Source organism: Amphiura filiformis, chromosome 10, assembly GCF_039555335.1.
Source record: "Amphiura filiformis chromosome 10, Afil_fr2py, whole genome shotgun sequence".
Classification (NCBI taxonomy): Eukaryota; Metazoa; Echinodermata; class Ophiuroidea; order Amphilepidida; family Amphiuridae; genus Amphiura; species Amphiura filiformis.
In genome coordinates, this window is record NC_092637.1 from 30,074,179 (window position 1) to 30,101,491 (window position 27,313).

Here is a 27,313-nt window from a genome sequence, read left to right on the forward strand (position 1 = left end):
TGGTTTTACCCCGGGGGGCTGGCGCCCCCACGGCCCCCCCCAAAAAATACGCGCATGCAGAACTAAATGCTCCAGAATGTCTAGCATTCCACTTGTCTCTTTGACTTATCATATGGTATCTCAGTTCTTGGAAATTAATCGGTTTAAATAAAAAAAAAATCCCGATTTAAATAAAACAAAAATTGATTTAAATATTAAAAAGAAATCCAATTTTTAATTTTTTTAAATAAAAAAAATCAGCAAACCCTGGTCTACATTATGGCTGGTGGAATAGGGACTATAATAAACCTTTACCTAGGGATCCAAGCCTTTTGAAGTGACATGTCACTTGCTACCAGAATATGGGATTTAGCCGTTCCCCAAGTACTTATTTTTACTGGTTTTGATACACGAGTACATTACGTACAACCAACATTTTACTTTTTTTTTTTTTACAATCGCATTTTAACCTTGGAAGCCCTAGACATGTCTCTTCCGACGATACAAAATGTTCAAATAAACCAAACAATATTTTTACATTTATTTATTTTCTGTTTTATTTACATAAACACTACAAATATAAATACATTTCACTTTAATGTACTATGAAGGTGTGAAAATAGAACACATTAAAACACAAGCACAAAACGGTGACAAAGACCTTTCTTCTACATTGGCAAGTTTCAGCCGTAGATTGGCCTTGACATTGATGTCAAGGCTATCTCGAATTTTAGTACGTCTCAAAGCCCTTCCAAAATTGAAAACCTAATGCAGAATGCAGGCATGACTGCACTTTCCTAAAATAACCCTGAAAATGTGTGTGAAATTGGGCAAAAGTACCAAAAATAGGCTGAAATTAAATAAAGTTTTGACTAAAAGAAAACTGAATTCAGTTTTAAAACTGAAAATTCTCTTACCTGAGAATGGTTTTTGTTTTTAGGGGTTTTCAAACTGGGACAAGCTTTTTGACCAGAATACGCCAGAGAATACACCCGCCTAGTTCCAAGGTGAAGAATTTTCTTGAGATTTACGACTTTGGCTATCTTTTTTAATGTCTGAGGATATCAAAAGTGAGTTCTTGTGTGGTGGATTTTGGAAAAAAAAAAAAAAAAAAAACAGCGGAAAAAATTAAATTTACTCAAGGCAAGCGGAATAATGTGCAAAAAGCTGGTTATTTTACTAATACCCGCAGGGGCTTCGAGACAAATTATTAAATAAAGACAAGCAGATATCAAGTGAAACAAAAACTTACAAAATAGAATTAACAAGACCACGGTCAAAAGAATGGTTTTTTTTATAATCAATATCCATTTTGCCCCCGGTTTTGATTTTATTTTACGCCTTTTTTGTGATTATCAATGTCAAGTTCTTCACTCCATCTCAAGAATATCGTGTTTTTTTATAATCACGCAATACCTATAAACACTATCAAGTTATGTTTTATTTAAGGTTTTGATTTTCTTTTACTTGATTATCAATGTCATTGGCAGTGGCGGCTCCAGGAATTTTTTTCGTGGGGGGGGGGGGGAATCAATAATTTTGCACAAAAGTTGAAATTTTGTGGGCTTCCCTTAAAAACGGGGGGGGGCAAGAAAAATATTTTTTGGGGCCAAATGTCCCTCTTGCCTCCCCCCTCCATCCGTATTGCCGCCACTGGTAATCGGCCGAAGCTTGCCAATTGGAAGAATGGCATGTAATTTATACATTTTCAAGGTGATAAATGATAATTTGATAAAAGTAACATTTCTTGCACAAATATACACATTATAGAATTATATTTTCAAAATAAGTACTTGCTAATGCAACATCATATAAGCATACCTACTGATCTAATTAGCACTCCAGCAGGTGCTAAAGAAGTTGTTTCACATAAATTTGGAACTATTCCATGGAAAAACAATTGTCTAGAAATGAGGGGGGGGGGTGAGCAAGGCCTTGGCCTAGATGAAAATTCAGGGCCATTTAGTTTCCAATAAATAGTTAATTCAAATGCAACATTTTGCATTCATTTATTGTCTACAACTTGCCACAAGTTAGACAAAGTGAATCCGTCTTTTAATTTCTCTATTGCGAGTCCAAGTTCCTCTGAGAATATGGCTGGTCTGTCTTTCTGTTTATCCCCATCTGCAAAGTAGGCCTGAAGAAAATTAACAGATAAAAATAAATACAGATGTATCAATGAATACAGGTAAATTTAGGGATTCAATTATGTTTCACTGTTAAAGCTGCTCTTGTGATGCGCCAGATGGGCCTTGTTAAATGGTGGTGAACAACGGCGAAACTTGTTTGAATACATTTCAACATTGAAAAAAAGAGCTAAAAGTCAAGTAAGTACTGTTATAAGTGGTAACTACCATTCGCAAGATGCTGTGAACTACTTTTTTTCTGCTGCTTCGACCAACAATACATCATATACCCTTTAGAGTGTACTTACAGCAAAGGCATCGGACTGCTCGTCGTCATTGACAATATCCACATCATCAGTGACAGGGTCTACCGTCAACTCCTCAACAGATGGAGGCTCCTCTTCATTCTCAAATTCTATTCCGAATATAGGACTTGAGCTGTACACTCTGTGTAGGCTTTGGATTTCTTTACAGACTTCCTGGAGTTTCTCCGCTGGATCGATACGGAACCCTAACACATAGCTGCCACTCTGTAACACAAACACAGAAACATAAAATTAGGCACTGCAACCCAGGGTTTTGGCAAAAACCTGATTTAAACCGGCAAAAATGGCAAAAACTGGCGAAAACTCACATATAGTCACTCAAATATTAAAAAGTGGCACAGAAAGCTCATAAACAGTAACACACAACTTTTAATGAATCATTCAACATATTTTTTGTCTCATCAAGTCCTTGAAATGAAAAGTTTTGAATTTGATACATGCCACATTTCGGTTAAATGCACTTGAGCAATGAAAACGCATGCCTTTAATTTCTTAATATATTGCTTATAATTACAAAATCTGGCCTTGTTACACTCGGGAACTTATTTTTGTAACTTAATATTTTGTTTTGAGATGAAAAAACTGAATTATAAATCACTTTTTTAGTTTTTGCCATTTTTGCCGGCAAAAACTGGCAAAAACTGTTTTTGCCAAGTGGTTAAAACCGCATTTTTTTCCATCTGCGACAAAAACCTGCGAACCCTGCTGCAACCAAATTTGATTGATGTTTAGATCGACAGTCGATGCTGCTTAGATGCCTGTTATTAGAGTCGTGGTCCGATTTTTTTCTATCTTAGATTGAGGCCTACCATTAAAACCTACACCATTCCCAAAATTTGAGTTGCAGTGCTGCAGCGGTTTTGATATGAGAAGCAGAAACATGTATAACAATGCCCCATAACACTTCCGGTGTGGTAACCACAAATCTCTTTTTGTTCACACCATTTAAACAACATATCTCAGGTGTTAAATTTCACTGGGGTAATGAGAAATATATGAGCTTTCTTCTGATACCAAAATCTCAGTTTTGATGAATAAAAAAAGGGGGTAAGGCTTCAACCAAGCATTGATGGTCAACTAAAATATCAAACTAATTTGGTTCTATTGCCTTATCATGCAAATAAACTTGTTACATGGTATTAAAGGCTAAATGAATTACATGCATTAAAATCAGGATCAAGGGGACAAAAAGTTGCAAATGTCCCAGTAGAAAAACCTCATAAAACAGGTTGCAGTATTGGGGCGTCCCATTTGAAATCTCCCACACAGGGTATGTAGACTTCAAATAGAGTCACCCATTCAGGCAACTCAATTGAAAATACATACTCCCTGTTTGGAAAATTAAGGTCATGTCTTCCATAAGGGGTGTATGGATTTCAACTGGAATAGCTGATTTACAGAATCAAGGATGTTGAGAAATTCTTGGCACGAAAAAGTTACATAATAATATCTTTAAAACTTTATGCGGCCAATACACAATCAATTTGATTGATCAATATCAAAGACCCTAGATGCAAGTGTGGATACAAAATCTACCATTGTGCACTGTATGCATGAACATTAATAGTGATTCTGTATCCACTCCTGCATCTAGGGTCCACAATGTTGATCAATAAAATTGATCGTGTACGGGCCGCATTAGTGTCAACTGGCATCAAGACTATATATGCATCACACACAAATTGTGTGACTCCACTTGAGAGCCGAATCCACATCAATGTCCATTCCTGGGATCCACATTATAACTATTTTATAACGTATTGTTCCATTCGACATTCCGCTCCCCCATTCCCGCTCGTCGGATAGCAACATTTGCAGTATTTTTTGTGAGACCCAAGATCACATCAGACATATCGAATTGCATTCTGTACAAACTTTTGGAAATGTGTGATATAGTACAAATTCTATAGCATTATTAAAATTTTGATATTTTTGATATTTAACAGTCCTCAAATTAAACTTTATAAATCTAATGATATGCACTTAACGCGGCTGTGTACTCTAGACATTGTTTCTTTCGCAAAATTGACTTTTTTTGATATGTTTGTACTTTGTTATGTTTTTTATAAATACAAGGAATGAAAATCCAGATTTGTAAACTCCAACTGCAATATTTTAAGGATTTTATTTCACTGTTCCACTCGTGTTTGAAATTGAAAAGGAAAGAAAATCTTTGTTGTACCAGCAGGATACACGCGCGCAACAACGCATCACGTTGCGTATCTCGCAATTTGTTAACGCACAAATACGCTACCCATACGCTAACGCTTATCTGCATGCGCTGGCGCATCTTATGGAAACACCACGGAAGCACTGATTTCACAAAACCTAGTGGTCAAATGGCTCCGTTTTAGCTGATAAAATGTGGGTTTTTTAAGTTCTTTCCCCGATTTAAATATCAAGTTATGAATGGATTTCGCTCAAACTTCTCAAGGGGCTGTGGATTTACCCGATGTTCACGTAATATAAGGTACAAAAACAAAAACTGTCGCATTCTCCTGTGAGATTCGATGAAAGTGCAAAATGTGACCACTTTAAACTTCAACGGCCATTATTTCAATGTTCATTTTCTCTGTAAAATGACGATTTAGGTACACGATAACTCAATAAATACAGCATCTATAGGTAAGCAAATATGATCATTGTAAAAAGCACGATCCACTCAAGAAACGGTTTTCTCATTTTTTGATATTTTGGTCTCTTTCCGACTTTAGGCATCATTTTGTGCAAATAGGCGTTTGTGAATTTTAAAAGTTCAATTTGATGCCTTATTTGGTCAATATCTCAAAAAAATAAGGCCAATATCAAAAAATAAAAAAAACGTTTTTGGAATGGAGCCTCAAGATTGAGCTAAAAACAAAATAAAATATTTGGAAAGAGCGTTTTTTTGTTATGATGTACCTAACAAATATTGCCAAAAACTCTCTTTTTTGTGATTTTCTTCAAAATTGTTGTTTTTACCCCAAATCTGTATTTATATTAAGATTTATTGATGTCTTGCCTTCATAAAAATGTATACTTTTATATGTCTTGTGCGAATAATTACAAAGTTATTGCACTTTTACTACATGCATGTCTGAGAGTACACAGCTGCCTTAAAGTGTATCAATTGAAATACTGTGCAAACGTTGCTATCTGATTCCTTAATGTACTGTATTTACCTGAGCTGATGTCTCCAGCACAAGAGCAAGTCCAAATTTAGAATCTCTAATTTTCACTGATTTCTGTAGGAAAAATAAACGTATCGTACAGAATAAATGTTAATTTCTACCCGACGTACAGCTACAGCACAAAAAAATTAACAAATAAGGCTAAAAAGAAGTTTATTTCCAGTAAGTGGCCAAAAAAACTTTTTTGAGCCAGGTTCTATGGTCATATATGTGACACGATCAAGGGAAATGAGTCGGATGTCGCTAATATTGATTTCAAGATATTGGCAAAGAAAGTGTTAATATTATTTTGTTTTATATTGCAAAGAAAAGTTGTATCAACATGGGGTTTTCAGTTTCTGAAAGCTCTAATGTCCTCTTTAGAAACCACTGTAAAACTCATTTTCGACTAGGGTCGACATGTGACTCATTCCCCTTGATCATGTCACATATTTATTATCAAATCAGTGCACATCAGGTTACATATAAAAATTTAAAGTTTGAGCAAAATTATACCTTGATTTTCATAGGATATTTAGTGATTTCATATTGTTTGTAAACAAATGAATGAGAAAAAAATCTTAGAGTAAAATTTCACGAAGTAAATCAAATTTGGAATAAAATGCACTTACAGATGTAATTTTACAGATCATACACCACTTGTTTGGTCACTGCCATTTTGGATTTGAACCCAGAAATGACTCGGAAGTGAGTCCTACTTCATGCTTTTAAAATGTTAGCTCAATCGATAAGGTGTTTGACTATGGTGCAAGAGGTTGCAGGTTCAAACCCTGGCATTGGTTTAGTACGCTCTCGTGACAAATTGATTTAGCTTGCAATTCCCCTGGACAAGGAACTTTGTGCTAATTGACTCATTGTAGTAACCCGTACAAAACTCAGGGAGCTGATCATGACTGCGAAGGTTAATTGTGGAATGTCTAGGGTGTGCGCTTCTTAGTTGTTGTTTAATGTTTATGGAATGATATGGGGCTGTAGTGGTCAGCAAAAACATTTTAAGTGTGCCACAGCTTGTGGATCAATGTCTAGTCTAGGCGTTGCACCTTTGCATAGCGCACTATAAATCACTGTGCTTCCTCGCTCCCCCGCTCCCCTTTTGTAAAATTCAACGCCCCAGTGTTAATTAGGAAAAATAAGGCATGCATATGCCACGAGGGTTTTTTTTTACGAATGGGGTTAAATACTAGATGTGATGTTGGGACGTTCAAATGCCAAACCTTCATTAGGTTTCACTGCCTGAACAGAATTGTTCACGTCCCATTTCCTTTGAACCAAATCGATAGTCATAACTCTTGTACATTTAACCACAAACTGCCTCAGGCAAAACTCACATCCTGGGAACTAAACACCACACAAGGTCATTTTATGTAACTCATTGACCCATCCATGTCACATACTACTACTAGCTATAATGACAGCCTGGTGATCTGGTCACCTTATTGACAGATACCAACCCCAGGAGGGAATTCAAATTGTGTTCAATTCTCTTCAGGCAGTGAAACCTAATTATATCAATGTGCTTGTGTTTTTCCCCATCTAAAACAAAATCATATCGAGTCATTAATTCCAACTCGTCTGATTGACTGATTAATTGCTTGATTGATTGTTTGATTAAATATTGATTTACTGCTTGACTACTCACCATTTGCAAGTAAGGAACGCTGACATTAAAAGTCTCATTGAGGTTGGCGTGCCATACTAGGCGAACATTTGTTATGAAAAAGGTACCCAGATTACCCTGAAAATAAACAAAATATACAATATACATTTAACAACCTTGTGTCCTTTGCAAATTACAAATAAGCTATGCGATGCAGGACATCAAACGTGGTGACATTGCAGGTGAAGTGAATTTTTAGTTCAGTATTTCTGCTTTGAAAGCATTTTGAAAACTTTTAAAATGACACCTCATTTGCTAAAATTGATGAAGGCATTCATATTTTGTAAGAGAAAAGCATTCCAAATTCTTATTATTTTCCTTATTTTTTCTGTTTAATTTAATCTATTATCATGAAAAGCATTTTGCCGCAAAGCCCCCCCCCCCCTTGTCTCATATCTCATATATTAGGCCACCTTACTTAAAACCTGCATCTCAAAGCTTGTGAGAAATTGAAAACCTGCATTTTGTGCAAAAAGTATCCAATGCAAATGTTTGAATATAGAGTAGACAAATATCATCACTGCTACAAAATAATTCTTCTTGGTGTTAAAAATCCCCAATTGCAGTCATTTGGGCCCGTAGAACAGGTTTTAAACTTGTCGCCCAACAGGATTGCTGCGCCTCACCCAAAATGGTCATATTTTCCCCCACCTCGTAAAGAATATGACACCAGCTTTATTTTACATTCACATACCTGGTCACTTGATAAATTCCACACTCCATTGACTTGGTCATACACCTGTTCCAATGGTAATAATTTCAATGCTTTGTTTTGTATAATGGCTCCCCTCAGCTTTAGATCACGATATAACTTGGTAGTTTCGTAAGCTCTGTAATACAAGAATCATAATTATTATGAAATCAATGATAACATACCCACGATTTGCGCACAGCGACACCCTCGAGCTCACTTTTTCTTGAATTTTTACTTTTTACACATTTGTAATACCCAATGATATATGTATACCATGTGAAAGACTAAGCCTGATGAAATGCTTTAATTACAGTAAAATTAAAGAGTGTTTATAATAAAACCGGGATCCCAGTTTTATTTACCAACACATTGATACGTCATCTGACGAAGAAGGCGCTGGAATGAAATAGCAATTTTCTGTTTTACCTCATTTATTCACCCCAAAATTAAAAGAGGATATATCTGATAGTGAAAACCAACAATATTTGAGAAAAATTTTTAAATCAATTAATGCAAATCGCACATTATTGCTTTAACACTGAAGTTTTAATGCTCTGCATGCTAGCCATAGGCTTCAACATAAAAAGTCCCAAGTTTTGAGATATTTTCTCAAAATATCAAGGGCTATCTTTAAAACCGCTGAACCAATACTAGGCTTATTTGTACTCATTTTAATGCATTTTCCATGCCGAGTCCAAATATGGACATGAATATTTACCAATTCCGAAATTATTTTAAAACTTATCGTCTGCAGTTGACACATGGAGAGGGCTAAAAGTGCCCGGCAGAGCTAAAAGTAGAAACATGCTAATTGGCAATCTGGACATTTCTCGCCTTGACCGGACTTTTCTCATCTAAAATAGGTCTTCAGTGAATGGCTCTTGTCAGAGTCAGCAAAACGTTTTACATTTTACATTTAACAGATAGGTGAGGTCTGCTTGTTCTTTGTTGACATGGGGCAATCTTCAGTGAACAGCTCTTTTCAGAGCCACTACTATTCACTTCTCTCTGTTGACATGGGCCGATCTTTAGTTAACAGCTCTTTTGAAAGCCAACAAAAACTTTTGCATTAACAGATAAGTGAGGTCTGCTTGTTCACTGTTCACAATAGGGGCAGCCTTCAGTGAACAGCTCTTTTCAGAGCCATCAGCAGGCAAGGTGCAGCCTACATGTCTCAAACTTAAGTACATGGCCTGAAGAAGTCAGAGCTACTCCTGACGAAAGCTTGGCAGTTCTAAACTACAGTATCCCACAATCTATAAAATAGGAACTTTCTGGATATAGTGGATTTCTAGTTATAGTAGTATGAAGCTTACCTATGCACAGATATAACTGTAGTAAACAGCCTTGGTGAACCCGGTACCAGACATGTGAAGATGAATTCAAACCTGGTGTTATTGCACTTAGTCAGGATATATAATGCATCGGTCTGGCCGCGCAGTTTCTGAAGGAACAAAAGTACATTTTAAGTGATATATTGACCTCATGATCATCAGAATAAGCTTCTTCAGGGACTGCCTTTTGAGGAGAGCGAGAGCAATTATTGCTCTCTACTGCTCTCCTAATGCATCAGTCTGGCCGTGCAGTTTCTGAGGGAACAAAAGTATATTCTAAGTGATATATTGACCTCATGATCATCAGAATAAGCTTCTTCAGGGACTGCCTTTTGAGGAGAGCGAGAGCAATTGCTCTCTACTGTTCTCCTTAAATCCAATATAGCAGAGTGATTTTTAGCTCTCCTTAGTTGACCATTCTCTTTTTGTACATGCTCTGAACAGATCTCCTTGAAGGCTCCAGACAGAAGCTATCTAATACTCCCCTGTAAATTCCAAAAGACAGTTCCTGCTTCTTTCTTATTTTGAGCATGCATGTGACAGAGTGCATTATGTGCATAGTGTGCAGTGTGATTTTAACCCACCCTTTTTATTTTTAACCCACGCTTTTTATGAAAGCACCCTTTATACTGAAAAGCCACAACCCACCCTTTTCATTTTCAGCTTATAATTTAAGTACATGCTACCATGCTACGGTCAACCCATGACGGTACTTTTACCCCATCGCCCGGCCAATCGCCCACGTGTGATCATGATACTTTGGTAAGCTTACATTATTTGCGCCTGCCGCCAGCGATGTGTATGTCCATCATAGATTCATAATTTTATACTGAATACGGCACGCTCCAAATTGTCTCCATATTCTGTCCAATTCAGCTCGTTCTGAAATCTTTAGAATCAGCGCGGATCGGCCATGATTGTTTTGTTTTCCCAGGTGCTTTGCGGCGATGTGCCGCACCGCTGATGTAGAATCACCACGAATTCCCTATTAAATCGAATATTCGGGAACAGGTCTCATAGTCGAAGACATGATAATTAATTTAAATCTAGAAACACTGACACACTGTTCCGGCGATAAAAGCAAAAAATCCATTGATGGTGTGACAACATGTGACGTTTTATGCTATTTATAGAGGGCGGTAATTTATTTTATAACTATTTTATTTTTTTATCCAGCTAGCGATCGACACGCTTTTTATTTTTCAAGCACGCATTTTACAATAACACGCATAAAAGTGATACAATACTCGACCCCACGCATTTTCTAAGATTCGGGAAATTCATAACCCACGCTTTCTAAAGCGTGGGTTGCACACTATGATGTGTATATTTTATATGAGAGATAAACCCACAATCTCTTCCACTGAAGTTTGTTATGCTGCAAGGATCCAGTCAGGGGGGTAGCCAGCTTTCAGGAGGGTGGGCTGTACATGTAAAGGCATTCCAAAAAGGCTAAATAATGGGACAATGTGTATTGTATTTCACACAATTTTGGCCTATGATCTGGGTGAAAAGGGCTTTATTGGGACAATGTGCACATGTAGCATACAAAATTTGTGCATTTTACATTTTTGTATTTTATTTTTTGGCCCATGAAAGGGGTGAATTTTGGTGGAAAACGGGCTCCTTGCCAGGGGTAGCGCTAGGTTTTCAAATAAGGGGTCAAATATTTGAAATTTTATGGAACTATGGATCCAAAACAATAGAAATAAAGGGTTAAAATGACCCTTTAGCAATTTCTAACTTCTGGTAATTTTGTGCCAAAATCTAAAAGAATGTGCCTATGACCCCATGGCGCAGGTTAGTGATACCCCTGCTCCTTGCCCCTTTTCTTTTACTTTGCCTTCCTGATTTTCTCTTTCATTCTTTTGTCAGTGGGCACTTTTCTCTTTTCATTTTTTGTCAGGGTGGGAGCGGGGGGCTCTCTGTTCCCCCTGCTGGCTACGCTACTGGATCCAGTTACATGTAGATTATCACTAAAGAATTTCTCCACTATTATATCATGTAGCACACAAATTCTTTACAAGAATTGTAAAGAATTTAGACTTGAATAATCCACAAAATTGTTGATAACTTACCGATTGTGCTGAACGCACCACAATATTGACTACGCAGTTGTACCCCACAGCTGAAAAAAAAGAGTAAAACACACATTATTAGGCTAAAAAAATACAAAGTTTGTGTCTCTAGTCTGTAGGGTGAGTGCATTTAGTTTTTGGAGCACTTTTACCGCATTTTGATTTTTTTTTTCTGTGAGAAATCCACAAAATGCAATCTTTTTTGAAAACAAAAAATACATGTAAAACTTTTTCACAAGATTTTTTCTCTTACATTTTCTTTTTCAAGCAATATAAAATGAATCCTATGAAAATCAATCCATTATTTTCCTAAAAATTATAAATTTCATAATCTAACCTACACTAATTATTGTGATTTGAGGCATATGGTTTGCAGTAGGCTGGCATTTTCGGTAATTTTGTGCCCGGGTACCCGGCGCATTTTTCGGACGGGTAACCGAGTACCTGAAATTGCAACAACAACAAAAAAAGTTATTTATTTTTTCGGTTTTGTGTCCCTGAACCTAGAGCTAAATGCTAGGATCATTTATTGTTTACCTAAAAAAAAAAAAAAAAAAAAATTTGCACGATGTTTTGTGTTTCTAATATGAAAATTGATACTTTGTTTGTTTTCATGTCATACTCTATTAATGATATCAAAATGCATTGAATTGGAATGCATTTTGATATCATTAATATTAATAATATTTCCTGCCCTGGTAATGTAATCTCGGGCGGGTACCCGCGAGCCCGCCCGAAAATGCCAGCCTTAGTTTGCAGCATATCAAGGATGGACTTTGCAGCAAAGTGTTTTTCAAGACAGATTAAACTAGAAAAAATAAGGAAAATAATAAGAAAATTGGGATGCTTCTTCACTTGTCAAAAATAAATGCCTTGATCAATTTTAGCAAATGTGGTGTCATTTAAAGCTAACAAAATGCTTTCAAAGCAGAAATAATGAACTCACAATTGACTTCACCTGTAAATTCTCCCTTGATGTGCTGTATTACATATCGTCACTGGGAGGGAAAAACCTCAATATATGCTTTTTGCCCCTGAACATGGATGAAGCAAACCATTCAATATAAAGTCTACGCCTACAAGGCTTTATCCATGTTCAAGGGCTAAAAGTAAGTATGAGGTGTTTTCTGCATGTACTTTTGGCCCTTGAACATGGATGAAGCAAGCTCTTCAATACAGGGGTAGCGCTAGGTTGCTTTTTGGGGTCCCGGACCCACCAAAATAGAGTTCGGACCCCCTGATTTTAAATTTTCTGCAAGTTCAGGGGTCCCTGCAGACCCCCAGTTTTTCAATCTAGCGCTATTGCAGACATACTATTTCTGCATTTGTGCAACTCGGACTCGCCAAACTCTACTCCAGACCCCCTACTTTTTAATTTTCTGCAAGTTCTGGGGTCCCTTCGGACACTGGAGTGTTTAGTTCTAGCGCTACCCCTGCTTCAATATAAAGTCTACACCTACAAGGCTTTATCCATGTTCCAAAAGTACATACAAGTTTTTTTCCCGCCCAGTGACGATATCGTCATCTGACATACTGTCAAATCTCAAAAGGCTGCCTTGTGTGATTTTATATCCTTGTTGTATTCCATATTGTTATTTTATATTTTACAGCATGCTTCTTCCTCATGAATGGACATGAGGTTTTAATAATAATATCATGATAATACCTCAAAATTAATATAAAATTTTGCATTGTTTACTTACACAAGTTAACTCTTGGCATAGCGTGGGAATGCCAAATTATTCTGAGATTGGTCACAATTAAACGTCCTGAAAAGACAACCAAATGAAGTAAAATGTCATTTTAACCACAAAAGTGATCTTTGTTTTAAAAGCAAAACCAAACACATTACAATGTACATAAGGCCTCGAAATAAGCCAGAATTTCTGAGGGCCATTTGGGTCCTTGATCTTAAATGTTTGAGGGCCCTCACAAATTTTTGTGGGCCCGAATTTGGGCCATTGGTTTTAACCTATGAACCCCACAAAAAGTGAGAAAAAATTGCCACAAAGTTTTATGGGCCATTTGGGCCCACCAGATGTGTCTTTTGCGGGTCCTCACTGATTTTCGGGGGCCTAGGGCCCTTGGGCCCTCCTTATTTCGAGCACTGAATTATTTAATTTTTTTGTCTGTACATTGGAGCATTGGTAAAAGGTTAAAGGTGCAGTGGACCTCAACCAAGGTCTGAAATTGGAAACAGAATTAAGCTTTATTCATACACTGCTAGATAGTGAGAACCAATCAGAGCAAACATTAGTAAAATATGAGGTGTGCATACGAGCAGTGATTTCGGATGCGTTCACTTTTCTTGCAGGTTGATGCATTTATATTTGCTTGCATTTTCCAACATTTTAGTGACAATTTTGTTATAAAAATAGTAAAAATCACAGGATATGAAATAGGTTAATAAATGTGTACATATCACTTGTTGCTCAAGAAATTGTTAAAAAAACACACTTGTACGGAGATGCTGATGCGTCTAATCAGAGAAGATGTAATAAAGAGGAGGTTGATCAAGCTATCCTCAAACAAAATATGTGTGAGACCGTTACACTCAAAGTTAATGATGAATCACCCTATTTAGCTGCTTAACAATAGAATACCACAATAGGGTTTGAACCCATGATGGGTGTGATACACAAGTTGCAGCTAACTGCTTTTAGGGATAGGTCAGTGTGTGCATGTCATCATGCTATACACAGCATGCATGCAGACCCTGTCATCTAGTCAGATTTCAGATAAAATATGACTGAAGTTCTATGGCAAATTATAATTTTTGCTACTTGTTGCCACTTTCAGACTCTATTATTTAAGATAAAGAATGTTATCAATTATCAGAATATCTTTATTAGGTTGGCAGGAAATGACAGGAAAATATATAAAATAATAAAATAGAAATGATCAACAATCATCACCTCTCTAAAAAATCCTAAAAATTCTTCTTTAGAAATTTATATATTTACAAAAACGGTGGATTTGGGGGAAATTTTACAGCACTCGATTTCTTTCTTGTATTACCCACATGTGGTATCCCATCCAAGCAGCAGGTCCTTAACACACACGTTTCATACTTTTTAACAAATTCTTTATAGAAACATGGGAAATATTTTCAATTCTGAAGTGAAAATTGGTCAACCATGGGCGGTCACACACATAACATCATAGGATATTTCAAGTGGATGTCTAACTACTTGAGAATAAAGGACTATGAATAGATGCGACAGGATTACCTACGGGATTATCTCAAGGATATAATTCCGTTGACCCTCCTCTTTATTACATCTTCTCTGGTCTAATGCATTCGCCCCTGCTGGGCTCATGCATTAGACACATCAACATCTCAGTATGTGTGCATTATTTTGTACAATTTCTCTCCCAGTCCCAACCAGTGATATGCATAATTTAACCTACAATTGGTCTCTTCCTAACTGCATAATACCGAGTCGGTGACCCCATAAAATAATAACTGTACAAAAATAAAGGTTACTCCAGACAAATGTGAGGAAGATCCAGAACAATTGAATTGTGTATATACATTCATTACCCCCAAATAAAGTGTTTGATTGCCGTAACCCGACCGACCCTAGACTTAGGTCCGACTGTAGTAGACTTTTTTTTTATAATAAAAAGAATTAAAAAAAAAAGAAAAAAAAAAAAAAAAAGTTGAAAGGCATTTATCAAATGCAACTAACAGCTTAAAATAAAAGTAAAAAATCGAAAATCCCTACCTACCTAGACCCTGATTTTTTCTTCATGTTACACCAATAAAAATTTTTTTAGGCCTTACCTCTGTCCCCATTGTTTCCTTTAGTGTCTTCAACTGAATCTAACAAATCAATCACAGTTTCACCTGGACGCATGTTCATTTGTCTGTATGTAAGAAAAGAGCGCAGTGATTTATTATTGCCAATGCAATGATACACCACAGTCTACACTTGTTTTGAGAGAATAACAGCACTATACGGCAATCCCTTGCCAAGATTGACACGAGCACCCTGTTAATGAACTACATATATATACGAGGAACTTTGTGTCCCCTTCAAGCGCACCAATCAGCAAATCAGATTATCCATCTGTTGCTATAGAACAAAGCGCTCCAGAGTCCGCAGGGACCCCCGATGACTTGCAGAAAACCTGAAAGTAGGGGTTCAAAGTAGATGCAGCATAAATAGTATTTCTGCTGTAGCGCTAGATTGAAAAGCTGGGGATCTGCAGGAACCCCTGAACTCGCAGAAAATTTCAAAATAGGGGGTCCGAACTGTATTTTGGCCGGGACCCCAAATTGGCCCAAAATGCAGCCTAGCGCGACCCCTGTATAATGTGATGCAATCAAGTAAAATGAGTCGGATGTCGGGAATATTGATGTTGAGATATAAAATTAAAAGTAAAAATATGATAGGGTTTTCAGCATTGAAATACATTTTGTAAAGCTGGGAGAATTACAGCTCATGTAGAGAGATTAAAAAACTGAATTTTGATTTTGATCGACATCATACTCATTTTGCTTGATCGCATCACATATACGAGTACTTACGTGGGACTGACATCAAAACGGACATCTCTGTCCTCCCATAATGCATCATACACCACAGCTGACATACCGATGGCCTGCATACGTCTGCTATCCCACTTCTGACTGTATTAGCAACTTCTTTATGTCAATCTAGAAAGAGTACAATAGTATGTCGTACGGCACATGAAAATCTGTATACCGGGGGGTACCAAATAATGTTATTTGATCATTTCAATCTTGATTTAAAATCATTAAGGGGTATTACACCCTCGATAAATTTGTGTCTATTTTTGCATTTTTCTCAAAAACTAATAACACAGTGGTAACAAAAGTTATGTATATTATAGGGCAAGGAATCAATTACTACACTGGAATTTCAGTGACCCAAGACAAGCGGTTTGCTATTTATGATCAGAAATAAGGTACCGCTAGGATGTACCTCGTTTTCTATCATATATACCGAACCGCTTGTCTTGAGTCACTGAAATTTCAGTGTAGTAATTTGATTCCTTGCCCCAATAATATACACAACTTTTGTTACTAGTGTGTAATCATTTTTGAGAAAAATGCAAAAATAGTCACAATTTACCACATGGGTGTAGTGCCCCCTTAAAATAACATGTGTACATAATTGCGCCGTAGTATGAATGGACCTTTACTGCATGCTGCATCTACTGGAAAGTTAAAATTTACAATATGATTTAGACTTTAGATACCGGTACTAAGATGCAATATGAAGAATTAGCATGATTAGAAATAGAATGTAATGATAGGCAAACCTTAGTTAATAACACATTTGCTAGTCAGCCAAATTGACCTACATGTAGACCGGGACCCAATTTCCTCCCAAACACATTGCACAATACACATTTACATTTAAAAGAAAAGATTGGATCAAGTGAAGTATAGACAACATATGTAGCAGGGGTGTCTATTCTTCCAGAAAATTGAAATTATTCCCTCACCCTACCGCGCTTTGTAACATCCGTCCCCAGATTCTTCCCCAACTGAGATCCCAAAAAATGGACCCAAAAGGGAAAATTTTAGGCTGGTTGCTATCTACATACTGTACTTTTCCTTATTTCTTGTTCCCTCCCTTCCCTGACTAAATATAGGTGTGTTGTCAGACCCAAAAACTTCTTTATACAACTGTTAGGCTAAGTTGTGAGTTGTTCTATTCTGTCTTCCCTAAAAACATCAAATTCTTTCCTAGATGGTACAGTCTGGACACTGAACCATTGCATCTAAGAATGGTTCAAAGGGAAGACAGGCTGGCAAACACCTCTAGGCTCTTCATAATTTTCAGAGCTAGCTGTGATTTATTATTTACAGGGATGTGAGAGTTCAGCTTTTTTGTTTTGATTTTCAGCTTTTTTTGTACCAAGTGTACACTTGCTCTGTACAAAAGTCTAGGATCTTCCCAAATTGCAGCTCTTTGCTAGGTGTTTTTAGCTTTTTGCTAACTGTTTTCAGCATTTAGCATTTTCAGATCTTTTATATTATGTGGTGACTCACATGCCCCTGATTTATAAAGCATTAGAATTAAAATTCTTCTGTAGCAGAGTTCGGAGATTGCCACTGAACTATTGCATCTAGGCATAGGGAAGGATAATCAAGGTTTTGGATCTGAAGCTGAGGTTTAAAAGGGAAATTTAAGTTAACTTGGACAATAGAGCTGTTAACAAATTGATGGTTCTGTCTTCCCTTAGAATCCCAAATGCTTCCCTAGATAGGGAGATGTCCAAACTAAAAAGAAAATGGATTTTGTATGAAATATGCAAAGCAGAGCTCCCTTAATCTTTGTGTGCATTATAGTAGGGTTGGGCGAATCTGAACTTTTTTTACAAAACTAATTTAAAACAAGTTGTTTCTATGGCCAAATTTAGCGTAGAATACAAATCCGTCAAAATTTTTGACCTCTGATAACGTTTGACCCCTGTACTATTCAAAAATTCAAAATGGCTGCCAAAATAGCATCTTTTTGCGTGTTTGTGGCATATTTTAATAGATACATAGCTTCAATATGTCTTTTTAAATGTTTTTTGGGTTGAGGAACACATATTTGACACTTTTGAGATGATTATCTGTACCCTGTACAAATTTGGTTGCCAAAAACATTCAAAATGGCCGCCAAAATGACGTCATTTTGCTTGTAATAGCATTTTTTCATTGACACATGGCTTCAAATAAGTCTTTTTGATGTTTTTGGATTGGGAGCCCAACTCTGACACTTATAAGATGATTTGGAGTACCCTGTATGAGTTATCAGTTGCCAGAAATTAAAAATGGCCGCCAAAATGACGTCATTTTGCTTGTAATAGAACATTTTGACAGATACATGGTTACAAGTATGTCTTTATTTATGTTTTGATGTAGAGGAATACAAAATAGACACTTTTAACATAATTAGCAGTACAATATACAAATAATGTGTCGTCAGCATTGAATATCATCCAGTTTTGTTGAGCAAAACTGCTGAAATCTAAGGTGTTATTGCATTTGTAATTTCTAGTAACTGTGAGCAACCTGCATTTTGTATTACACTAGGATATTTTTCAACAAAGCATCAATATCTGCTGACAAGGTTGATTCTAGTTTCACAGCATTTTGAATGGACTGTCTCAGTTCTTCGCACGAAAAATTCACCACTTGCTACAATGCGAACGTCCAATTTAGCAAATGCTACTGCATATTCTAGATTTTTCAAAGGAACGAATTCCATCTTAGCTTCATCAATTTCTACAGCTTTGAAAGAATGCTATTTCAGATAACTGTCTCTCCAACATATCAATCACCTCATTATAAAGTACTGCTCCATAAAGTCTGCTTGACTGGCCATCATCTGCAACCACGGAATCATCTCTGATTTGTTTCAGTTCAGGTAACTTTTGTTCAAAAATGAATGTACCCCTATTCTGTCCACTTTTGCCAACATGGCATCTATTTCCAGGAGATCCATCAGTGGGAAAATGAAAGCACCATCCAGTTGAGAATAGATCTCGGAACAACGCAGGAATCAATCGTTCTGTATGTACGTGGACACTGCCAAAAGTAACTTATTTTAAGTTGATATCAACGAAAGCATAAAAGACGTCTATGATATAAACTGCAGACGACACAAGGACTCCTTTGCAATTTCAGCAATTCTACTTTGCAGTGAACCCTTTGAAGCCAGTATGGTCGATACCTCTTGTCTCCATCCATGAAGTGTATTCATTGTAGAGGAATATGCAGTGAGCTGCATGGCTTGGAGATAGTAGCTTCGAAATCGCAATAAGGGTCAATGTATAGACAATAGATGTAACTTCTGAACTCCCAATTTTCTGTTCAATATTTCTATAAACTTCATCAGATGCATGATCTGTGCATTGTAGCAAGTGGTGCATCCACGTCAGTCATGTCAGTTCAAACACATTCTCGTAAAAACATAGTCACAACGAATCGGCTGGTGGTGATGGACCAGTCGTTCACTTAACAATGCTGATGAATGCTGAAAATAGAAATGGGCAAGAAGTTCTGACAGTGTTTAAGATGTTAAGGAGACAGGGTCCAATTACTTGCAGACGGTTAAATTATCAGAGCGACTACCCCTATAGTAGAACTGAAAAGGAAGAAACTTTCTAGAACCATGAAACTTCTAGATGAATGTAAAGGCCATCAAAGGCCCTGTGACACAGGATTCTATCAATATCATTGCACACTTATCTGAAAAAAGTACTACTTAGCAAATTTGGCTACCTCAGGGGTTAAAGTTGCCCCAGATATTCACCAAATGCGACAAATGAAAGTCAACAATAGATTCAAGATGGTGAAATTTCTGTGCAAAGAACTGAGATAATCCATTCAAAATGCTATGAAACCAGAATCAAACTTGTCAGCATATGGTCATTTTCACGGTAAAGGGTGTAACTTTTGATTTTTAGGGTCAAAATTTCAAACCACTTAAATATGTTTCTGTTTACTGAAATCATGCATATAGAAGCAACTTCATTTCAAGTAAAATAATGTTTCAAGGCTTAAACCTTTTGATTTCTAATAAAAAATTTGACATTTGCATAACATTTTGGTTAAAATCTAAGAAAAAATGTATTTTACATAACCTCAGAAAATTTTGACATGAAAGCTGGAATACATGTGAAATTCCATTCCAAAGTAAGTCAACAGATATAAGTTAAATTTTATACCATGTTTTGCTATGTTTGTAATTGCAGTTTTGAAAATTTTTAACATCAAGTGTCATTTACAATGGAAATTTCCAAACCTTAAACATATTTTTTAAGTTTTAATTGGGTTCCTAAAATAATTTGAATGTCTAACTTCATGTACAAATACTACTTGATGAAAGGAACCTCCCAGCCAAGTTTCACAGAAATTGGAGTTATTTTTAGAATTGGCAATTCAAGCGATTTGTGTTTCGGAGGCTTCAGTTAACAACACAGGTGATCATAAAAGTAAAATATTTAGCTAACTACTACAAGTTGACATAAAAAATAGGTAAAAATATCACAATTACCAATTTTCATGCTTTGCTTCTAAGTATTGAATTTCAGTTGTGACAAAAATTAAATTATCACAGCAAGTCATTTTTTTTGTTTCGGAGGCTTCATGTTAACAATTGTTAAACATTGCAGAAGTAGTTTTTTTGAAAACAACAGTGTTGGGATCATCTAAGCTGTTATTTTCTTGTGTGTATTGAATCAATGATTCTATGCGGCAGATATTGTAGATTTATCACACATTAATTTTTTCACCCATTTGTTAAGTATGGTGTTTTTTGCATGTGAAGCCTCCGAAACAGGCTTTTTAAGGTATCAGTATATTTTTCAAACATTAACCATAATGTCAATTTTTTTTAAATTTATGACATTCTGCACATATCAAGTAATAATTACAATGCAGATATCAGTATGAAACACACCAATTTAGATATGCATAGATGATAATTAAGTTTACTGTTGTTTCGGAGGCTTCATTTGTTTCGGAGGCTTCAATTGTTAACGGAAAGTTTGTATTGGGTCCCATTTTCAAACGGTGATATATATCTCCACGATTTAAAAACATGTGACTTGAGGATCTAGTTTGCTACATTTTAATAAATAGATTGGATGAGCTCTTTTATTTATATTTGCACAAGCTTGCTGAACAGTTTGTTTCGAGGCTTCAAAAAAGTTAACGGAAAACGGCTATTTGAAGTCAAGATTTTATAAAAATTTTAAAAGCTTGCAAATCGGCTAATTTTTGTTACCCATTTCAAGTTAAGATAACAACTGTTATGAATCAAGAAGAAGTGAAGAAATAACCAAGAATTATGAACCAAAGCTACACCCACAAAGTTTGTTAACAATTGTTAACGGAAAATGAAGCCTCGAAACGATAAATATCAAGTCCGGTTCTCAAAAATACAGGGCCGTTCACAATTAAATCTAATGTGGCAGTGTTTACTGAACATATGACTGTACTTTCAGGATAAGAAAATTATCCATGAACTAACTGAAGAAAACACAGGGTTTTACAAAATGTTACTGTTTTTTATAGTTTTTCAAAATGGCAATATTAAGTACATTTAAGCCTGCTAAAACTGAACGCAGTAACTCCCAAAGCTGATTATGCTACCCAAGGTAGCTGCTAACTAGATGACTTATGTGGCCAAAAATTATGGAATTCTGTGGCTTTATTAGAACACTACGGATTAAAATGTTAAAAATCCAAAGTTACACCCTTTACCGTGAAAATGACCATATATATTGATGCTTTGTTGAAAAATATCCTAGTGTAAAAAAAAAAAAAAAATGCAGGTCGCTCACAGTTCCTAAAAATTACAAATGCAATGACATACTAATTGTAAATACATGTAAACTATAATCCTGTTTATGTTTTTACTCCTTTAGAGAAGTAAATTTCAGCAGTTTTCTTCAACAAAAGTGGATGATATTCAATGCTAGCGACTCACAATCCGTATATGTTACTGCTAATTAAGATTTATTGAGTTAGTCGCTAATTTGTGTTCCCCAACATCAAAACATAGATAAAGACATTATTTGTAGCCATGTTTCTGTAAAAATATGCTATTTACAAATAAATGACGTCGTTTTGGCAGCCATTTTGAATTTCTGGCAACTGATAACTCGTACAGGTTACTCCAAATCTTGTTATAAGTGTCAAAGTTGTGATCCCAAATCCAAAAACATAAAAAAGACATTTGAAGCCATGTATCTATTAAAATATGCTATTACAAGCAAAATGACGTCATTTTGGCGGCCATTTTGAATTTTTTGGCGACTGAACTTGTACAAGGAGCTACAAGGTACAGATAATCATCTCAAAAGTGTCAAATTTGTGTTCCTCATCCCCCAAAACATACAAAAAGACATACTGAAGCTCTTTATCTATTAAAATATGCCACAAACAAGCAAAAAGATGCTATTTTGGCAGCCATTTTGAATTTTTGAACAGTACAGGGGTCAAACGTCATCGGAGGTCAAAAATTTTGGCAGATTCGTGTTTTACGGCAAATTTGGCCATAGAAACAACTTGTTTCAAAAAAATTATGGTGATTCGCCCAACCCTAATTATAGTATGACCATTAGTCACTATTGCCCAGGCAGGGAAGAATTACTTCCCTGTTTTATGCTAAAGTGCATGGTTTCCCTCAAAATAATTATTTTTGGGATGGGAATGGGTAAAAGCGAAGGGACCACTATACATGTATGCTAATGCTATGTACCCATTATAATTCTTCCCTAAATGACACTTGATGAATTCACCTACCCTGTAGAACTGGCATTGCCAGCCAGTGACCATCTATTTCATTCCAAAAATAACCATAAAACATAATAACACATGTTCCAGTTATACATTTTCCCCCAAATTAGTTAATTTTATCTTTAATCTTCCTTGAATCCTGTTGACTTTCTTCTGTTTTTCCCCTCTCTTTTTTTTCTTCTTCAAAATGCAAAATTCTTCCCCAAAGGGGAAATATTATTCCCTCCCCTTTAGGGGCGATTAACGGAAGAATAAACGCCCCTGATATGTAGATCTACATATGTTGTCTATACTTCACTTGATCCAAATAAATAATGATTTTTTTGGTGATGAGACATAGCAGTTCCACATAGAAAATCTGCACTATCATGATTCATGAGCTAGATGCTGTTTTGTTTTTTAATTGAAATTGATGCATTAATAAATATTATTGGCCATGTTGGCTGAATATTTTTGATGAAAGTCATCAATTTATGCCAGGTGAATTCAAATTTGCCATCAAACTGCATCATTTTATATATCAAATTAACCCTATTCTATTACCCCCAATCAATTTCGTGCCATATGGCACGAAATGGCTTAATATGCATGTAAAAAAATTATTTACACAAATAAGGTCTTATCTTTGGAATAGTTTTGATAATTTATCACTTCTCTATCAACAAAAAACCTTTTTTCCTAATATAACTACCATTTACACATCGTAAAATGGTTCAAAATGTTTGAAACTGGCATATTTTGACAATTTTTAGGCCAAATTTTGCCCTAAAAATAGCCCAAAAATGTCCATAAACTTTTAAAATATAGTCCAAATTAATTCGGATTTCTTTTTATTATATGTAGAAACACGGCAGTGTATTTAAAACTGCATAAAAAATGCCACATTGATGTACTCATACACTTCAAAAATGTAAATCAAACTAATTTTTTCTTCATATATCTGGCTATGAGCTCATTAATTATTCATGAGCTAATTTGCATAAAATTTACATAATTAATTATTAAACTTGTTTTTCTAAAAGCATAGTAGGCCTATGCCACTTATCGGTTTTTACCCAATCGATAACACTGCAACGCAGTGGTTAAAGGAGTATTTTGTGATCCTAGTATCCTCTATTTATGTCATGTTTCATTAGATATCCACGAAAAAGGCCTATTCCCAAAATTTCAGTTGATTCCGATTTTGCGTTCGCTTGTTATGCATGATTAGGTAGTGAAAGTCGATTCGAGTTTATCGTCCCTCGCCCGCGCCACTTTTTGGTAACCAAAAACACCCGCGTCAAATTTTCAAAAATGCCAAAATAATTCATTATTTTCAAAGTATCAGTGTTTCACCAGTTTTAGCAATTGGAAACATATGAATACCTGAGTGGAAGAAGGGCCCAACTCCATCAAAACTGTTTTTGAGATATTAAGAAAAAAACTTAATATTTGGAAAAGTTTTTTAGACAGAAATTTTTCATCTTCAGGGGACCTTTAATACATAAACATACAATAGTACATATACATTTGAAATAATATATGATGTTTCCATGGCAACGGTACAGGTCTTAATACTGAGCTGGAGTTGGGCCCTTCTTCCACTAATATACTGCAAGTGCCAGTTATGTGTTATAAATAGCTACAGAAATTAGGTAATCACCATTAATTGCACAAGTATAACTCAAGTAACATGATACTTATATAGCAAGTAAATTTATTGTAGTGAAAAGCCGATCTCATGGATGAACAAAATTCCTCTTTAACCCTATATTTGTGGAAGAAGGGCCCAACTCCATGGAGTTGGGCCTTTCTTCCATGAAACCCATGATTAAGTGTACGCATGGAAGACCATTTAGAGAGTAGATTTTGGCTCATCTGTCGCACACAAGCAAGAACAGTCTGCTGGCAATAAAATGCTGGGTCTAACTCATTTTTGTAAAAAATTGGAGTTGGGCCCTTCTTCCACTCAGGTATTCATATATTTTTGTTTGTAAAACATATAAATTCATAACTTGAAAGCAAAACGAGGCCCTTTTCTAACTTTTCTAGTCCCTAACCATATAAAAACATGTTTATAAACAACATGTATGAGTGTGGCTTTAAATCAACACGCATTTTAGGTCAATAATGAAATCTGATGAAATAATGAAAAATGAAAAATGAAAAAGTCACGTACCTCACCAACCGGGGAAAAAAAAGGGACGATAAACTCGGAATTAACTTTCATTGGCCTTATGTGTATTACACTGCTCCATAGACAATGCGTTGTAATTTCGTTCTGGTGCACGGGGTGTTTCTAGATCTTAGTCTCATGACGAGAGCAGCTTTTTTTAATGGAACTGCTATCAAAATCCCTCTGAAATTCCATGTGTGAGTGTCTCATCACCAAAAAAAAATCATTTTGGTTTAAAAGTGAAGTATAGACAACATATTTATGAAGCTTTCCTTGAGCAAGTGGTTCTTTTAAATTTCAATGTAAATTTGTATTGCCGGTTTAGGCCATTTTGGCTGACTAGCAAATGTGAAAACTGAGGTTTCCCTGTCATACCTACATCAATCTTTGACAAGATGTAACTTTGCTACGGAAAGTGCTACGACAAAACGATTGTCAGTTTTGGCTTTCTTTACTCAAGGGCTTTAATTTGATATATAAAATGCAGTATGATGGCACATTTGAATTCACCTTTCAAATCAGTCAGCCAGTGAGTGACAGGGCTGTCAATGCACGCCTGTCCTGCAAAATGTCACGATGCGCCAGTACCCATAAAAATCTACTGTAACTTACAAGCAAAAAACTAGATATAGCCAACGTTTAAATAAAGCTGGATAATGCTTTTAATTTTAATCGAGGTAACAACATGATGAAGAATCCGGCTGAAAAGTTAAGCTTTAAATTCTCTGTTTACAGTAGCAACAATCACGAAATGACTAGAGTGGTATTTACGGTGTTTCTAAACAATTTTATTCGTACAAAAATAAAAAATTTAAAATGTGAGACAAAAATGGCTAAAATTATCTACAAATCTTTGGTAAGACATGTTAGTTTTAGCTACGTTGTGAACAAATATAATTGGCCTTACAATATAAACAATTCATTGCTAAAACTTAATGATTCTGAGTGTTTTTGTTTTATAGCAAAACCAATTACAGGGGGTGAGGATTTTTTCACACCACTCTCTTGTTTATAGAGGGCGCAAATCCACTTTACAAACAGTCCCTGCAAACAGATCTCAAGTAAAATGTTGCAAATTGCGTTTGGAGCCTTTTTTGTTTAAAGCAATAATAGTGTAAAAATTATGCAGCAAATGACTTCAATTAGCCTCATTTTACAAAATTTTCCACCCCTGTGCGTATAGGCCTACACTAATAGGCCTAAACAAGGGGGTCAACAAATGGGCCTTCATTTTCACACATTTCCTAAATTTTTCTAACTAAAATTTTACACAAAAATAGTGTCTGAAAATGATATCGTTCACCAAATGGCTTTTATTGGGCCTTTTTAAGCTTTTTGCTAACATAGGAACAAAAGCCTATAAGAGGGACAGGGGGAAGCCAGGATTTAAGGGGAACGAAAGAGAGGAAAAGAAGTAAAGAAAATTAATTGCACTTGATTCATGCACAAGGGGAAGAAGAAGTGTATGTGTACACTCCGGGGGCACTTCAATTTGAAATGGATATAGGTGTAGGGCTGGCACTTTCGCACTAAGGGACATTCGGTGAGAGCAAAATGTAAAAAATATGGGGTCACTGGTGAGAGCATGATTTTTGGCATTTGGTGAGAGCAAAATGTAAAAAATATGGGGTCATTGGGTGGGAACATGACCTTTTTTCAAATGGAATCTTTGGATGAGAGCCGAAACTCACGCAACAGAAACCTCGAAAATCGAATTTCTAGTTCTAAATGGCTTCAAACTTCTTTGTTTTATCAAAACAAGTGACAAAATCAGTGATAAATGAAAGTTGCTGTTAAAATTGAACAAGTGAGGGTCTTTGGGTGACGGATCAAATGAAAAAATGAGGGGTCTTCGGGTGACAGAACATGTGTTCGTAAAAAAATATGGGGTCTTTGGGTGACAGCTAGCGATGCTGAAAAGGGGGTCTTAACAGCCCTGTACGCGTCACCTCCAAAGTTGGAGTGCCCCCCGGGTGTACACTCTAATTTCACTATTCATTTTTTTTTTTTATAGAATCCATATTCATTTATTTTTGATCCCGTAACTATTCGTTTTGATAATGTTCATTTTGATTAGTATGTATATTATTAGTAGGCCTATCACTCTTTTCAGAATGAATAGTTTCCATTTTATTTTAACAAGTAAACTATTTAAATTGAAAAGATCTCAAACTCATTATTTGACAAGATTATCCATTTCAATTTGACATGTTTGAAAGCCTTTGAAAAGGTTCTCCTCCTCGGAGAAGACAAACTACTAAAAAATTTCTTTTTTTTTTTTGTATCTTTTTTGATAAGAATCTATAATTCAATTTTGAAAAGAACCATTTCATTAAAAAAAATGACATGGCAATCTTATCAAATTTTGTTGAGTTTCTACTTTCTTGGTGATGAGAATATCAGATTCATTTTGAAGAGAAATCTGTTAATTTTGAAGAGAAATCTGTTATATCCCCATCCGAATAGTTTCCCTTGTCAAATCGAATTTGACAAGTTTCTATTAAAAATGAGTAGATCGT

The 27,313-nt window shown here is 35.8% G+C and overlaps 1 protein-coding gene across 2 annotated transcripts; it reads right to left on the reverse strand.

The window, feature by feature from the left end:
- Nucleotides 1–1,635: 1,635 nt before the first annotated feature.
- LOC140162728 (BBSome complex member BBS5-like) lies at nt 1,636–25,544 on the reverse strand. 2 transcript variants are annotated; one of them, XM_072186013.1, is made up of 11 exons: nt 25,407–25,544; nt 15,899–16,027; nt 15,152–15,234; nt 13,068–13,133; nt 11,365–11,414; nt 9,269–9,396; nt 7,953–8,088; nt 7,241–7,336; nt 5,593–5,655; nt 2,414–2,635; nt 1,636–2,116 (listed from the first exon to the last, which is right to left on the reverse strand). In XM_072186013.1, the coding sequence occupies exons 2-11, from the start codon at nt 15,976–15,978 to the stop codon at nt 1,985–1,987; spliced, it is 1,056 nt and encodes a 351-aa protein (XP_072042114.1). In that variant the 5' UTR covers nt 15,979–16,027; nt 25,407–25,544; the 3' UTR covers nt 1,636–1,984. The 2 variants fall into 2 exon arrangements, with proteins under 2 accessions (XP_072042114.1, XP_072042115.1); XM_072186014.1 differs by lacking the exon at nt 25,407–25,544 and adding an exon at nt 25,305–25,321.
- Nucleotides 25,545–27,313: the final 1,769 nt, after the last annotated feature.